The 16,214-nt window shown below is 31.8% G+C and overlaps 2 protein-coding genes across 3 annotated transcripts; one reads left to right on the forward strand and one right to left on the reverse strand.

Annotated features, from left to right (window-relative positions):
- Positions 1-6,300: 6,300 nt before the first annotated feature.
- Positions 6,301-10,022, reverse strand: LOC114421903 (pentatricopeptide repeat-containing protein PPR5 homolog, chloroplastic-like). 2 transcript variants are annotated; one of them, XM_028388032.1, is made up of 3 exons: positions 9,369-10,020; positions 7,396-8,700; positions 6,301-6,618 (listed from the first exon to the last, which is right to left on the reverse strand). In XM_028388032.1, exons 1-2 carry the CDS (start codon positions 9,675-9,677, stop codon positions 7,429-7,431), a joined length of 1,581 nt encoding a protein of 526 aa, XP_028243833.1. In that variant the 5' UTR covers positions 9,678-10,020; the 3' UTR covers positions 6,301-6,618; positions 7,396-7,428. The 2 variants fall into 2 exon arrangements, with proteins under 2 accessions (XP_028243833.1, XP_028243834.1); XM_028388033.1 differs by lacking the exon at positions 6,301-6,618 and adding an exon at positions 6,625-6,751 and having other exon boundaries at positions 9,369-10,022.
- A 1,810-nt stretch (positions 10,023-11,832) lies between these two features.
- LOC114421904 (cytochrome P450 CYP736A12-like) lies at positions 11,833-14,707 on the forward strand. Its single transcript, XM_028388034.1, has 4 exons — positions 11,833-11,930; positions 12,009-12,061; positions 12,521-13,604; positions 13,904-14,707. Exons 3-4 carry the CDS (start codon positions 12,738-12,740, stop codon positions 14,516-14,518), a joined length of 1,482 nt encoding a protein of 493 aa, XP_028243835.1. The 5' UTR covers positions 11,833-11,930; positions 12,009-12,061; positions 12,521-12,737; the 3' UTR covers positions 14,519-14,707.
- Positions 14,708-16,214: the final 1,507 nt, after the last annotated feature.

Here is a 16,214-nt window from a genome sequence, read left to right on the forward strand (position 1 = left end):
CCCCTCGTACGAAGAATCAAATATTTTAACGTTAGAAATAGAAAAAGATCTCCTGTTCCATTTTCAAGGTTAAACACTTTTTTATCACGATAATCAAATGATGATTTTTTACCATTAAATTGAATTTTAATATTCTTAAAATAGAGAAACAATTTTCCTGTTGTTTAGCCTGTTTTAAAATTACATGATTCAATAAAAAAAAAACTTTTATTACACTAGTACTACCCAAAACGATATTAATATTACACTACGTTATGCTCTTACGTTTACAAAAAAAAATTGTAATAAACACACTTTTCTGTTTTCATAGATTTAAGTATATAGTATTTTATTTTTTAATTTCTGTCAGAGACAAGTAAAGGTTGGATACAAATTTTTTCCCTCAATCAAATATCTAAATAATTTAATCTTAACTTCATAAAAGTATATTACTATTAAGCCATTACTTAGACTACTAAGTTAATTAGTGAAATTTATTATATATTATAACATAAGAAGAAAGGCAATATAGTATTTGCATATCTTATAACAGAAAAATGTACTTTATTTTAGCAGTATTAAGTTATCCTCTCTTATTTCGATTACAAGTAAAAATAATATTTTTTATATTCGTCTTAAATATAAATAAATATAAAAAATTATCTTATTTAATAAGTTGAGATATTCCTCATTTAATTGAGATTTAATTTTTAATAATTCTTTTTTATTTTTGACTCCAAGTTCTAAGGAAAAGTAGTTTAAGAAAAAATATATATTTTAAATGAGATTGACACAATTAAAAAATCATAGGCAACTTTCTTAAGCATAAGTTAATATTAATTTTCACACTTATTTGATTTTATTATTTCTTTTTTGAAGTGTTTGCCCGCATAATTCTGGATCAGATATGGTGGTTAGTTAAAGTTTTAATGATTTTAAGATTTGAAACTCTAGCCCAGTTGTTTTTTAAAAGCGTTAGAGTTAAGATTTACAGCAAATTACAGAAAAAAATTCTTGAGATTTGCTTTATTTATAAATCTTTCCTTCTTTTAAAATTATTACATCAGCATTTCTTACTATAATCATATTAAGTTGCCATTTTAAAATTAAAAGATATTTATATTAATTTTTTAATTTGATTTTAGATTGTTAAGTGAACCAATCAGAGAGAAAGTAGAATTGTGATGACTCTTCTTCCTTCTTTTGGGTGCAGGCAGAGGGGAGTGACGCTCGTCGTTGTCGTGCCGTGTTTTCTCTTCCACAATGGTATTAGGCACGTTTTTTCTCCATGACCATTGTACAAGGCGCATTCTCCTTATAGTGGTGATAGGTAAGTTCTTGATGTTTTTAAAATGTTACACATGTCACGTGTTCCCCCTCTTCTCTTTCACTTGTTGAAATGTAATATAAAAAAGTAGTTGGACATTTCAATATCATCAAAAATAAAAAATAAAAAGATCAACATGATAATAAATATTAACCCACTTAAACAAACTAACATCAACTTTACTGCAGTCAATAATAATGGGTTAAAGATAAGAGTTTTAAACGAAAAAAGAAAGTGAGAATAATTTTAAGATTGAATTTTTAATAAAAATTAAGTATTTATCGTGTAATTAAAAAATAAATGAAGTTAACATTCAGCATAACTATAACAATATTACAAAATTAAAGGTTTTATATAATGTCAACAAAAGGAAGAAAGACCTGCATAAATAATGCATATCTTTTAAAAAAAATCATTATGAGAATTATCTGGTATCATAAAAATACTCTCAGTTTGTAGAAAATATGATTCTTTTGTAAAAAAAATAAAAAATATTCTCACAGTACTAAATATAATTCCAACGATGTTATGTCCGTTCTTAAAGTCATAGTCAGGATCTCTTGGTTTAAATATTAAGAAAGGCAAGTAACATGTTTTTTTTTTTCTTTTTTAAATATATATTTTATTATTGATTGTAAATCTTAAAATTTGTTTAACAATTGCCTTTCCTACTTATATAATTTTTTTAAAAACAACTAATAACAATGTGAGTATGAAAAAAGTGTATTAGAATTAAAGAGATTTAATTCAATTAATTAATAGGATGTATTAGTGTTGTAAATATTTATTTAATTTTTATGGATAAAAAAGATATGTTAAAAAGTGTAACACTTTTCTTAAACATTCTGTTAACCTTAAGGTTAATTTGAAGTAATTAAAATTAAAAAATATTAAAAATAATTATATGATAATAAATTTAAGGCTTTTTAGTAGGGATAACAAATGGGTTCAACACATTAAATGTGTCTGAACTTTGGATACCCATCAGTATCATGCTTGACGGGTACATATAAGCACAAAAGTAATACACTAGTTGCATTTGAAAAAAAAAGTAAATGCTGATAAATGTTTTTTTTTAAATATTGATTAAGAAATTAAAAGAATTTTTTTTATTGAAATATGTAAAATTATGTTATTTGTGATTTTTATTGATTTTTATATGAAATATTTTTTCATTTTAACTCCTTAAATAATGTTCTACGAATATTGGTTGAAGGATAGAAATGAGGCCGATTGACTAAACAATTTGTCCTACTTGATCACCAATATTTAAGGTATATACGAAAATTTTATATTTTATATAATTAAAAAAATAAAAAAATATATGCATATAAAATGATAATGAAATATTTAATTCACAAATAATTTATCAGTAAAGTCCTCGAACATTTCTTCATCATAAAAGAAAAAAAAAACATGTTATCTAAACACACACATGTGTGTGTTTTTTCTGAACACAGACGTGTGTGTTTAGAAGTTAAGATTAAGACGATGATTATGATCTGAAGAATGAGACCATGTTTGATGGGAATGTAGCTGTCTTACACACAGATGGGGCTATGCATTGCACGATAAACAAACCAAGATTGGTGATTCATTATTGAATCAGAATCCATGGATCTTATCCGCGACGCACAAAAACAAGGAAACACCGTATTATTTTGTCCAGTTGAACTACTACTATATTTATATTTTATAGACCCCAACCTTCTCCATGTTCGGTGCTACAGTACAGTGGTCGCATTCTATCTCCGTTCACCAATCACTGTCCTTTACATACATAGGGAAATGTTATCTTTTTTACTCTCTTTTTCTCTTGATTCTGCGGGAAATGTTACTATCTTCTACTATGTCCCATTTATAAGACGTCGTTTGATTAATTTATACTTATCAAGAAATTGATTAATTATTTTGAATTTTTATATCTTAATTGTTTATCAATATTTTAAAGGGATTTGTTATAATAGCAATATGTATCTTTTTACTTTTTTTCTCTCTAAATTATTGATTTTCTTAACTGGAAGTTTAGAATAAATTAAATTTTATTTGAACGGCATAAAATCATTGTGGACAGTAAAACTTTATTTCTCATAATTGTTTATTGTTGTATTCCCGTTCAAATAATAATAAATAAAACACTTGCCTTGAAACCCATTTTGTTACGTGTTTAGTTGTTCTTTGTTACAAGTTACAATCAAGGAGAGAAACTCGTTTTGAAAATTGTTTTTGTTGCCTTGAACAGACAGACAGTGCGCTGCGGCTGTGGCGATTGGAAAGAATTTTGATTTTTTTTTCCAGCACTTTACCTTTTCTCACCCTAGTTTGTCAATTGAGTAATTCTTATAAGGTTGGATGAAAATAAAATTCCTAGCAACCCATTCAAGCTGAAAAAATATTAAAATTTAGGCTTGTGTTTTTACTCCCAATTTTATAATTTATGAAAAAATTTATTTCCAATAAATTAATTTGATACATCTTGCCTTCAATTTTTAAGAAAACTGTAATTTTTATTGTCCTTTTATCCATTAATAAGCAAAAAACTTAAGACAAAACTTATCAAAAGATAAAAAAATTTAAGTAAAAAATATAATTATATTAAAAGTAAATTGAAGAAAGATAAAATTCATAAATTAAAAATAAAATACATCAAATTGATTTGTTAAAATAAAAAATACAATTAAACCTAAAATTTAGAGGACCACCACAACCATAGTGTGGGATAGTACAAAAATAGATTTTCTTCATTCTACTTTCCGTGCAGTTTTGCTAAGATTTTAATTTGTGGACCCGTGACCAGTTACTTCATTTTTGTAGTATTTTTTTCGGAGGAGATAATTGGGCATCAAACGTAAATAACTCTTATAGTATAGATTCAAACCTTTTTCTCTCGCCTTATGAGAGGTGAATCCTTGTAGCATATGGCAAAAGATAAATTTTTTCCTAATCATAAATTTTGGAAAAGTCAATTCCCCTAAATTATGATTACTGAAAACATATAAAATACATTTGTTTAGTCTTAAAAATTTTCATTCAGTTAGAAAAATTAGATTTCCATCCCTCTTTATGATTTTTTTTTTCAGAAATATGAACTAAAATTAATTCTCATACATCATAATTTTTTGATATTTTTTTTATTAATGGTAAACTAAACGTAAGAATTATAATTTCTTAATTTAGGATTCTGGAAAAGTTTTTACTTTACGTCTAACAAATATTCCCTTAGATCTAACTCTTCTTGATTATTTTTTAATTGTAAATTAATAATAAAAGGTAGGCATTCTTTTATTTTAAACACTAGTACTATTATTTTTTATCACATCATATAATTTGTAATATGTATCTCTATATTTCATTAGGTGTTAAATAGGTGGTGTGATGTCCACAAATTAATTATAATGCATAGTTGATAATTTGTCATAACAACAGCATAAAGGTAATTTCTGATTGAACCAGGAATTTCTGGCCCTCAAATTTTGAAAACAGCAAATAGTATCTGCATAGTTAGAAGATGAAGTCACTAGACACTAATCACCTGAACCGACTTTTTTTTTTTCCTTTCATTTACCAGTGAATAATCTGCATATGCCATAACTTTTACTTGTTATTTACTAGCGAGTGTTATTTGTATTATACGAATTTTTTTAAATTCATGAAATATAAAAAATATATTTAACATAAAATTATTTAAAACTATAAGGTAAGAATACATAATTAAGTTAAATAAATAGACGAGTAGTTGATTTTTCATAATTTTTTTAAAATAATAAATTTAAAATTATAAACAGCTGAAATTTACAGATAAAAAGGAAAATTTTAACATTAAAATTAATTATCTCTAGAGCCTAAACCATTATGATATAAGAAAAAACACCTTAGTATCGAAAAAAAAAAAGAAAAAACACCTTTTATATATTTTTCATTAAAAAATAATTAACAAATAATAGTTATTTTTAAGTACCAAAATCAAATGTTAAACTGTAGTGAAATGTGTCTTTGATATGAATACGAAAATGAGATGAATTGTTTTGAAAAATTCAAATTTAGAAATTGGTTTTGTTTTGTTTTAGGAAAAGGATATTGACGTCAAATTCAAAAAATAGGTAAAAAGATAAGTGATAAGTCATAGAGTTTTTGACAAAGAATGAGGGAAAGCTCTCAAAAAAAAAAAATTCAAACTTTCATTAAAAAAATTCAAACTTTCATTCAGACTCAAATATGCCTCAGCTACAAAGTTTCAATTATTTAAAGGCTAGACTTCCTTCTAACATTCCACTTGTAATTAATTTCCACTTAGAAATAAAACTCCACTAACCACTATAATAACTTGGAAAACCTCAAAACATTAAAAGTGACACAAAATATTTCAAGAGTTGAACTTATTATAAAAAAATAAAATATAAAAATTATAGGAAAATTAAAAAATGGGCTTTAATTAGTTCTTTAACCCAAAAGCTATGTAATCTATCCAAACAAACTTCAACCCATATTTACATCTTGAATATAAACTCTAAGTCTCATTATGCTCTTCAAATTATTGTTTGTAAGTTTGCTGAATTTATCTTCAAGTTATAGAAATGAGACAATTTTTTGTTTGAGCACTTGCATGATTAAACTTTGGAAAGACTTATTAGTTCTTTTTAGCCTTACTTTGATCATTGAGCCTTTCATCTATTGAAAAAAAAAGTATTTGAAGTGATTGGACCTTTGCTATATCATATTAGCCTTCCAGAGAGCGAAGGATGTCAGTGAAGAATAATGGGATTTTGTAGGATAATTTACATTTTCTTTTCCGGAAATATGTTTAAACTACTTGTCCTCTTCTGTAATTTCAAAAATTAATACTTCATTCTAATGAGAATGAATATATTAAAGATAGAAAGTTAATTCAAGCATCTGTATAATTCACACTTTATTTAAATATATAGAGGTGGATTTTCACGACTAGCTTATTAAAAGAGTCCAATCATCAAATACTCCTAAGTGAACAACAGAAGTTTTCAACAAATTCTTTCATTACTCGGTTATTTTCAGTACTGTGCAGAAAACATGACAAGTCAATCTTTTTAGTAATGATTTCAAATTACATCAGAAGGATAATTGTACATGAATTATCAATAACATCATTGATAATAACTCAATTTTGTTAGTTACAGATTTACACATTGCTTTCCAGCAGCAAGTCTGCTCTTTTTGGATTGGTTGTCATCAACTAATTAGCTTTGGCAGCTGTCAGGTCTGAAGCGTTCTTCATTTCATAGACCATAGTGCCAAGACAAGGGGCAATGAGCTGGAAAATGGAAATACATCCATACCTATGAACAAAAATGAACCCGGTCATAAAAAGGCAAAGTCGGACAACATGTGAAGCCTAGGCAATAGGATCTTATATGTCTATCTCATTGTAGGTTAAACTTCATTAAAATGCGTTTAGTGCTTCATTTGAAACTGGCAAACAAGAAAAAAAAAACATGTTTAAGTGAACAGATACAACTTAAAAGTGAACAGACACAACTTAACGAAACCAAAAACAAATACAGTGAAGAATAAAATTACATTCTGTTGGTCTCATAAATTTCTTTACAAGATAACAAATAAAGCAAATCATAAGAAATCAATTTTATACACAGACCAGCAATGAAAAATTAAACACATCTAAGGAAAATAAGCAAACATCATCTCTCGCATTCTTGTTTCTTTTGCCCTAAGAATATTAATTTTCAGCAACAGATGTCAATTTAACCAAGTATTTTAAATTGCCTAAAGTTGCCCCAGGTTTCATAGTTGTGGCTTCCTAAGTTATTAAAGTTACTTGCATAAATTATTTATAATAAAGGATAATTCTTCAGAGCTTATCATCTGAAAACCAAAAACAAGCCTGAGTTTGAAATTAAGGTCATTGGTCAGTACAGGAACAGAGAAGTAGCATCTCATAAAATGAGTTATTTAACTTCAAGTAAATAGCATCATTATGAAAAGTAAAAAAAGGAAAGTGATGTCATATGATGACCAAGGGAAAATCCATTCGTCAGAAGAATCAGTAAGATGTAAAATAGAATGACCGAGAAGTGATGGCAAAGTGATAAGCATACCATCTCACGAGAACTGAGCTGTTTGTATGCAAGTCATCGATGAGCCAAAATATTCTTCACACCAGTTGCCAACTTTGCAAAATCTTGGGGGTTGTTTGAGTCAGTAGCGGCATAAGCAGATTCTGAATTTGATGCGTTTGAATCAGTTGCAGCATTAGCAGATTCTGAATTTGATGCGTTTGAATCAGTTGCAGCATTAGCAGATTCTGAATTTGCTGTGTTTGAATCAGTTGCAGCATTAGCAGATTCTGAATTTGCTGGTAAAGACGCAACAGCACCCAAAGCATCCAAGAAGAACCTCTTATTTGGGATAATACCATCTTTATCCATATGCTTCAGCAATTTATCAAGAAGCTCCTTCTGGTTGGCTTTAGCGTAAGCCTTATAAAGAAGTTTAAATGTTGATGAATCAGGATGTATTTTTATACTAATTGCTCTTTCAAACAGTGAATCTGCTTCCTGCGGTAAACCATTTAAGCAGTAAACATCAAGCATGGCATTTAGGGTTGAAACTTTTATATGAACTTTAGACTCAACCAGCTCATCAAACAATTGTGCAGCCCTGGAGACACAATCACAGAAGCCATACATATAGATCATACTCTCGTGTGTAACAAAGCTCAGCGTGTAACCCATGTCAGTCATCTTCTTGAAAACATCTTCTGCTTTATCCTTAAGCCGTGCCTTCCCATAGTTTAAAATCATTGAATTAAACGTGGGCAGTGATGGTCTCTCCTTGGAGTGCAACAAACTCTTGAACACCTGTTCCATCTTACCAAACGCCTGCTTCTTCCCATAGGAATCAATCAGCAAGTTAAAGGTAATCAGGTCAGGCTTACACTGGTTGCTTTTCATCCGAGCAAGCACTGCTTCCATTTCACGGATCATCCCATTTTTACCATATGCATCCATCACACCATTAAAAGTGTAAATATCGGGCGAAACAATGCTCTCATCAAGATCCTTAAACAAAGAATTGACCTGCTCCACGTTCCGAGCTTGAGCAAAAGCTCTCAAAAGAATGTTGTAAGTAACAATGTTGGGCTTACAGCGCTCCATTCCTTTCATCTTTTGAAAGTAGCCAATGGCTTTAGCCAAAGCCTTTATTTTGTCCCGTGAACGAAGGTGAGCTGTAATTAGCGCATTGTAGACAGAAGTATCAGGACGACAACCAGTATTACGCATCTCCGAGAAAAGCCACATAGCCATTCTGGTTTGCCCTTTCTTTCCCATAACGGATATCAGTTTTGAGTAAATCCCATTATCAGCAATATACCATCGTTGTTTTTGCATCCATCTGAAAACCTGAATGTCAAACAAAATTCACAACTAAATTTAACTATTGACACGATCAATCATATTCCCGTATTTTATCTAATGCAGATTACTATGTTCTTGCATAATGATTTTTATTCTATTTACTATATATTATGTTGGAAAAGCTACCTTAATTGTGGCCTCTTTGGTGGTTGCCTAAAGTGCAACCTTGAGGGTGATGGTTTAATACCACATCATATGGTCAAATTAAAGTATATAAGTGACCAAATTAAAGTATACAAGTGGGGATGATCCTCCCCTCAAAGCCAGTTTTGTAGGATGAGTTAGGCTCAAAACCCACTTTTATACTCTATCTCTAACCAATGACAAGTATCCATTTTCTGTTTCCTGTCAATTTTCCCACACTTTGTAATTGATTTGTCTCACATTTTAGGTCATATAGCAATGGTCATCATAACAGTATTTTATAATATCAAGGTTTATGGAGTGACCATGACCGCAATTGGGGTCGCATTTGTCCGCAATAAAACTTCAATTGCAATTTAAAACCTTAATATTACTAGTATTAATTAAATATTATTATCATTTCATATGCATAAAGAGCAATTTTAAATTTTAATGAAGGAGAGAATGTGCTAATTTTATGATGATAATAATAATAATAATAATTCATTCGAAGGGGTGAAGTGAGCGACCTCAAGGCATTGGAGCCAGCTGTCGTGCTTGCCGAGTTCTTCGAAGAGCAAGAAGCAATGTTGGGTTCGGACCTGCTTCACATACTTGTTCAAGGTCTTCAGCAGAACCTCTTTGTCGTTGCTTCTTATCTTGCTCGTGAGTAAGCGAACAAGCTCTTGCGCTTCTGAATTGAGGTTGCTTTTCTTGCTCTTGGGGGGTCTCGGACCACCGCATGAAATTCGACTCAGTGGGGCCGCGCGTGGATGGGTAATAGTGCCGTAACTTGCTGCAAATGAAGGAGAAGAAGAGCAAGAAGATAGACTAGACATGGGAACCAACAGTGAGAGAGATAGCACAGATTGAATTTACGCATACGGCCTCAGCCCAAATCGATTACTAAAAAGCCCTGAGTCTGGCCACTTACAATAAACATGCAAACTAATTTTGGATCGATCTTCCGCATGTTGCTCCAATAAGAACCATATTCAGCAAAGCCTAAGTTCCCCTCTGCCCCCAAGAGATGTGTTTTTCAGCCTCAAGAGGTGGCCTACTAGCAAAGACAAGGTCATGGGTCTTGAGGAACAGTTCAGCAGCTTGGGGTGAAGAAACAACTATGGTGCCCGCAAAACCTAAGCGCAAGTGCATGACAGGTTCATATTTAAAATAAAAATATATGTATAGATACATCGATAAAAAAGAGAGTAAAATAAGTATAGATGTATTTTTTTTAAAAAAATAAAATAAACACTAGTTAACATATAAAATTCAAATGTATTTAGTAATTAAATATTTTTTTCATATTATTTAGTTCTGCTTGTTGTGTATCTTTTCATAAATGTATAAAATTAAAATAAAAAACTCTACACCATGCAAAGGTCCATTTGCCTCTCAATTACCGGAAAAAAGGTCGATTTACCTCATATCTCTATCGTATGTGACATTCAAAATTCTTGTTTCCTAACGATAAGGAAGGGAAATGGTAATTTATTTTTCCATAAATCTAAACATTCTCTAAATGAACCTAATTAAACATAAAATACATACTATGAAATTGTTTTCCCTAGCTAATCCCTTTGACTGAAAAGCCGATACGTGGGAATGGCATGTAGATGATTGGCCCTTGGCACTGTGAGGCCGAACTCATCTGTCATGTCCAAGTGATCTGGCAACATGTCATTTGGTAGTTTCCAATCAAAACAATGCATAAGTCGTGCCACTGTTAGACGAATCACAGTGAAACCCAATTGCAATCCTGAACTATCCCCTTCTGCCAGACCCAAATGGTATCAGCTCGAAGTCACGCCCTCTAAAATCTACGTTGCTTCCCTCAAATCTCTATGGCCAGAACTTGTCTGCCTCACTCCATGCACTTGGGTCTCTTATTACTGTCCATGCATTCACTATGAGCCTTGACTTTTTAGGTATGAAAAAAATCTCCAACCATGCAATCTTCCGCGGACTGGTGTGGTATTAGCAAGTGTGCCACTGTATGGAGCCTCATGCTTTCCTTTACAACCATCTCCAAATACTCCAACTTGCCCAAGTCTGATTCCTCCACCTTCCTCTTCATACCTACCACACTTTCCAACTCCATTTGGACTTTCTTCATCACTCTTGGATTCTTTAGGAGCTTTGAAAGTGTCCATTCAATTGCTGTATACAATAGCTAGTAAAATTGTATTTTCTAATATTTAATTCAAGACTCCATATGTTCATTCGAAACTAAAATTTGATACCACATGTTAATCTATAACAATCTACACATTAATGTTATATATCTTTTAATAATTTAAATATGAACTTATTATTTTAAACAAAAAAATTATTATTATTAATGATTTTAAACCAAAATGTAATCCCAAATTAATCTTAGAAAAATAAGTTTCACATTTTTTGAAGCGTATATATTTTGAGAGATAAAAAAAAGATAAAAAAAATTATTATTTATTATTTATAAGAATTAAAAACAAATATTAACGTGACACATTTTCTGCTGAATCAAGTAAGCTGAATCCTTAATTTTAGAAATTATTGATTAATGTAGACCAACAACCTTTCATCACGTCTAAGGCAAAAGCTACTTTTAGTGGCTTATGTCTCTTCGCAATTTTGACGTGAAAAAAAGAAGTAAAAAGACATGAATAAAAAACATGTGTCTAAACACAACATAAAACTCATAATAAATTTTAAAAAAACAAGAAAAGTCACGAGAACATGGATTGATTTTGTTTTAATCTATTACAATAGGGTTATAATTAATTACAATCATCTTTAAAAAATATACAATGTAGGGCTTATGACTTTTTATTTCTCTCCACACAATTTCATTATTAACCAAGTAATATCTCATGTCTTAGATAAAAAATATTTATTATTAATTTTATAAAATAAAAAATGTCATATGTATTAAAAAAAATCTAACATTTGACTTTTTTAAAAAAATATTTATTTTTTCTTTAAAATTATTTTAGAGTCCTCCCATCCATATATAAAGTGATAGGAATTGAATGAATGGATAAAGTTCAGATAGAGTACTCTAGTTTCTGTTCCACTCTCCCACCTAACGTTGGATTCATCTAAAGGTTGAACCCAGAATAAACCTTTCTCTCTCGTTTATGACAAAATGCAGAATGAATATTCATTCTCATCTTGCTTTGCAGGTTGATGAAGAAGTGGGTGGATGAGGCCGAGTAACTCTTGATGATGCGCAAGGGTACGTAGTTACGTGTTGTGAATTGTGAATCTGAAATTTACCGTACATGCCCTCTCTCTCCGCTTACACTTACCTGCTTTGTTCCTTAACTAACCTTTCCTCCTTTCCTCCAATATCTTAATTTATTATAATATTTCCGTCTCCTGCTTTTGCCTAGTCATATTGAATTTGTACTTTGTTTTCCTTCTCCTTTTTTGAAGTCCAAATAACAAATGCAATAACTAGATAAAGAATATATGAGTAAAGATTGAATAGAGAATGATTCAAAAAAAAATAAAAATGAACAAGTTTACAATATGCTAGGTGCTAAAACGAGAAGAATTCATTCATCTTCAATTCGTTTCATTTGCTTGCTCCTGTATGCAATTAAGCATGTGTGGAGGGAAATAAAGGTTATATTTTTTTTATTGTAATACTGATTTTTAATTATTTTAATAGTTAAGATATATGTGTTTGCAGCAAGCTGTAGTGTGGACCAAGTCATTCAAGTTTGGGAGTGATTGCGGAAATATCGGTGTACCTTTGTCTGACCCATACATTGCAATTATTGTACTCGTCATGATAAAACACCACCACCAGAGTACTTAGATAATATAACCCCTTTCTCACAAACACCACTTTTGGAAGCAAAGATAGACACTAGCTATTCGAATTTGAGTTCTCCCAAATAACTAGGATGATTTGGATAGCACTTTTTTTAGTTTCACTGGCTTTTCTGCGGTTATGGAGAAGCAATAAGAATGCAAAGAAATTACCACCTGGTCCAAAAGGGTTGCCAATTTTGGGAAGCCTTCACAAGTTGGGACCAAATCCTCATCGTGACCTGCACAAACTAGCCCAAAAATATGGACCTGTCATGCACTTACGTTTAGGTTTTGTGCCAACCATAGTTGTTTCTTCACCCAAATCTGCTGAATTGTTCCTCAAGACCCATGACCTTGTCTTTGCTAGTAGACCACGTTTCGTGGCGGATCAATACATCTCTTGGGGGCAGAGGAACTTAGGCTTTGCTGAATATGGTTCTTATTGGCGCAACATGCGCAAGATGTGCACATTGGAATTGCTAAGCCAATCCAAAATTAACTCCTTCAGACGCATGAGGGAAGAGGAGCTTGACCTTTTGATCAAGCTTGTAAGAGAGGCAGCCAATGATGGAGCTGCTGTTGATCTCAGTGTCAAGGTTGCAACACTCATTGCAGACATGTCTTGTAGAATGATTTTAGGAAAGAAGTACATGGACCAGGACATGTGTGGGAGAGGGTTCAAGGCTGTGATTCAAGAAGCAATGCGTTTATTAGCAACTCCTAACGTAGGAGATTACATTCCTTACATTGGTGCAATTGACCTTCAAGGCCTAACGAAGCGCTTCAAGGTACTTTACGAAATCTTCGATGACTTCTTCGAGAAAGTTATTGATGAGCACATGGAATCAGAGAAGGGAGAAGACAAGACCAAGGATTTTGTGGATGTCATGTTGGGCTTTTTAGGTACTGAAGAATCTGAATACCGCATTGAACGGTCCAATATCAAAGCTATATTGCTGGTATGAGAAATCATTATCACATCGTTGAGTATTTTTCCTATTATATATTTTTTAAAATTCAAGTCAGATACTTACATAGTAGTTACAATTATATGGCCATAGGAGAGAGGAAAAGGTACGACGGCGAAGGATCAAATGTCCTACATTAACATTGCATCCTAAAGTCCTAATTAACGACTTTGACTGATACAAATTTAGCTACTAGCTCGTTGGCCCTTTTTATTGATTTTTAGAACTTGCTGTCATATTATATGCTCACTCTTCTTTGGCACATAAAATTATTTATTTATTTTGCAAAGGATATGTTGGCTGGTTCAATGGATACTTCAGCTACAGTAATTGAGTGGACACTTTCAGAGCTACTAAAAAATCCAAGGGTGATGAAGAAACTCCAAATGGAATTGGAAACTGTGGTGGGTATGAAGAGGAAGGTGGGGGAATCAGACCTGGACAAGTTGAAGTATTTGGAGATGGTTGTAAAGGAAAGCATGAGGCTCCATCCAGTGGTACCATTGCTAATACCACACCAATCCACGGAAGATTGCATAGTTGGAGATTTTTTCATACCCAAAAAATCAAGGGTCATAATAAATGCATGGGCAATTATGAGAGACCCAAGTGCATGGGTTGAGGCAGAGAAGTTCTGGCCAGAGAGATTTGAAGGAAGCAACATAGATGTGAGAGGGCGTGACTTCGAGCTGATACCATTTGGGTCTGGCAGAAGGGCCTGTCCAGGATTGCAATTGGGCCTAATAACGGTTCGTCAAACAGTGGCCCAACTTGTGCATTGCTTTGATTGGAAGCTGCCCAATAACATGTTTCCAGATGATTTGGACATGACAGAGGCGTTCGGCCTCACAATGCCCAGGGCCAATCATCTGCATGCCATTCCTACGTATCGGCTTTCCAATTAAAGGGATTATTAGGGAAAGGAAAATTATGCATGCACAACATGTAGACATTCAGATAACGAGTTTTAATGGAGTATTTGTGTACTTTAAGTGTTGTCCAAATATAATTTGGTGAAACAGTTTCATGGTATGTGTTTAGGTTGATTTCAGTAAGATTTATTAGAAAATAAATTACCTTTTTCCTTCCTTATCTTTAATGTTGTGTTTGGTTGAAATGATGGGGAAAAAATGGAAATAAAAGAAAAATATTAGAATTAGAGTAAAGTGTAGGAGGTATGGGATCCATATGAGACTCACAATTTTTTGGCTATTTCTTTCCCCCTCCCCTAAACCTAAGAAATTAGAAATAAGAATTATGTACCTCTGACTCTCAGTGGCTAAATAATCACATATGATATGAGTGACGGGATAAATGAACCTTTATTTGCAGGTTGGAGTTCTATATATGTAATTAAACTTGGATTACAATGGGGAGATTTTTTCTTATAAATATTGATATTTGGATACATTTTTCATAAAAACTCCATTTGATATTCATAATTTTTTATCTATATTTTCTTATTACATCATGTTACCTGTTATCATAATTAATAAAAGCTCCATTTAATACTCATAACTTATATTTTTGCCATTATTATTACAGTTAGACTAAAATGACCAGACAATACTTTCACAAATGCGCCCACGTGAGTAGTGCCATTAGCAGAACTATTGTGTCAATAGCAATAACCGAAAAATATCAAGGCTCATAGTGAATGCACGGGCAATTATGAGAGACCCAAGTGCATGGAGTGAGACAGAGAGATTTGAAGGAAGCAGCACAGATGTGAGAGCCTGAGAAGGCATGACTTCGAGCTGATACTATTTGGGTCTGGCAGAAGAAGGAGCTGTCCAGGAATGCAATTGGGCCCAATGATAAGCCCAAGCTCAATGACCAGGCAAAAATGAGTACAAGGCCCAAAAGAGTAATCACCACCCCAAGGCACCTAAAAGATTAGGTTTGAATAGCAGGGCAGTATGTTGGCTTAATTGTCAACAATGATATTCTGTTAGTGCTTGCTGCAGTGGGTAGTAGAAGTTTGCTCTTCTGTTAGTAGTGGAGTATTTTCCAATTGGTTGAGTCTGTTACAATTTGGCTATATATATGTGGTCCTTAGTGAAAGGAATAAAACAAGCAGATATTTAGCAATTTCCCTCACCCAACCTTTGTATTGTTTTGATTGGAAGCTGCCAAATAACATGACTTGGACATGAAAGAGGACTTCGGACTCGCAATGCCTAGGGCCAATCAAATACTGGTCATTCCAACTTACCCCCCTTCAATTCATGGTGAAAGTGATTAGGACAATCGATACAGCGATAGTCGATAGATGCTGATTAACACTTACTGAGAGAAAGAGAAAAAATAATCATTATCATAGCTTATAATATAATTGGAAAAAAAAGGATAAAACAAAATTATAGATGTTGATAGAATGTTTTTAATGTTGAGATATTCATAACTATCCTTTTCTTGTTGTTGATCGAAAATTAAAAATATGCAAACATTCTCACGTCATTTGTGAGAAGATATAATAAATGGAACAAGAGTAATAAAAAATATAATAAAGTTCTACTTTACATAGAAAAAGATTAAAACATTTAATAAATATTAAAAAAGCAGAATAAAATATAAAAAAATTAAAAGTTAAAGTTTAAA

The sequence above is a fragment of the Glycine soja genome, chromosome 8 (assembly GCF_004193775.1).
Source record: "Glycine soja cultivar W05 chromosome 8, ASM419377v2, whole genome shotgun sequence".
In the NCBI taxonomy this organism is placed as follows: domain Eukaryota; kingdom Viridiplantae; phylum Streptophyta; class Magnoliopsida; order Fabales; family Fabaceae; genus Glycine; species Glycine soja.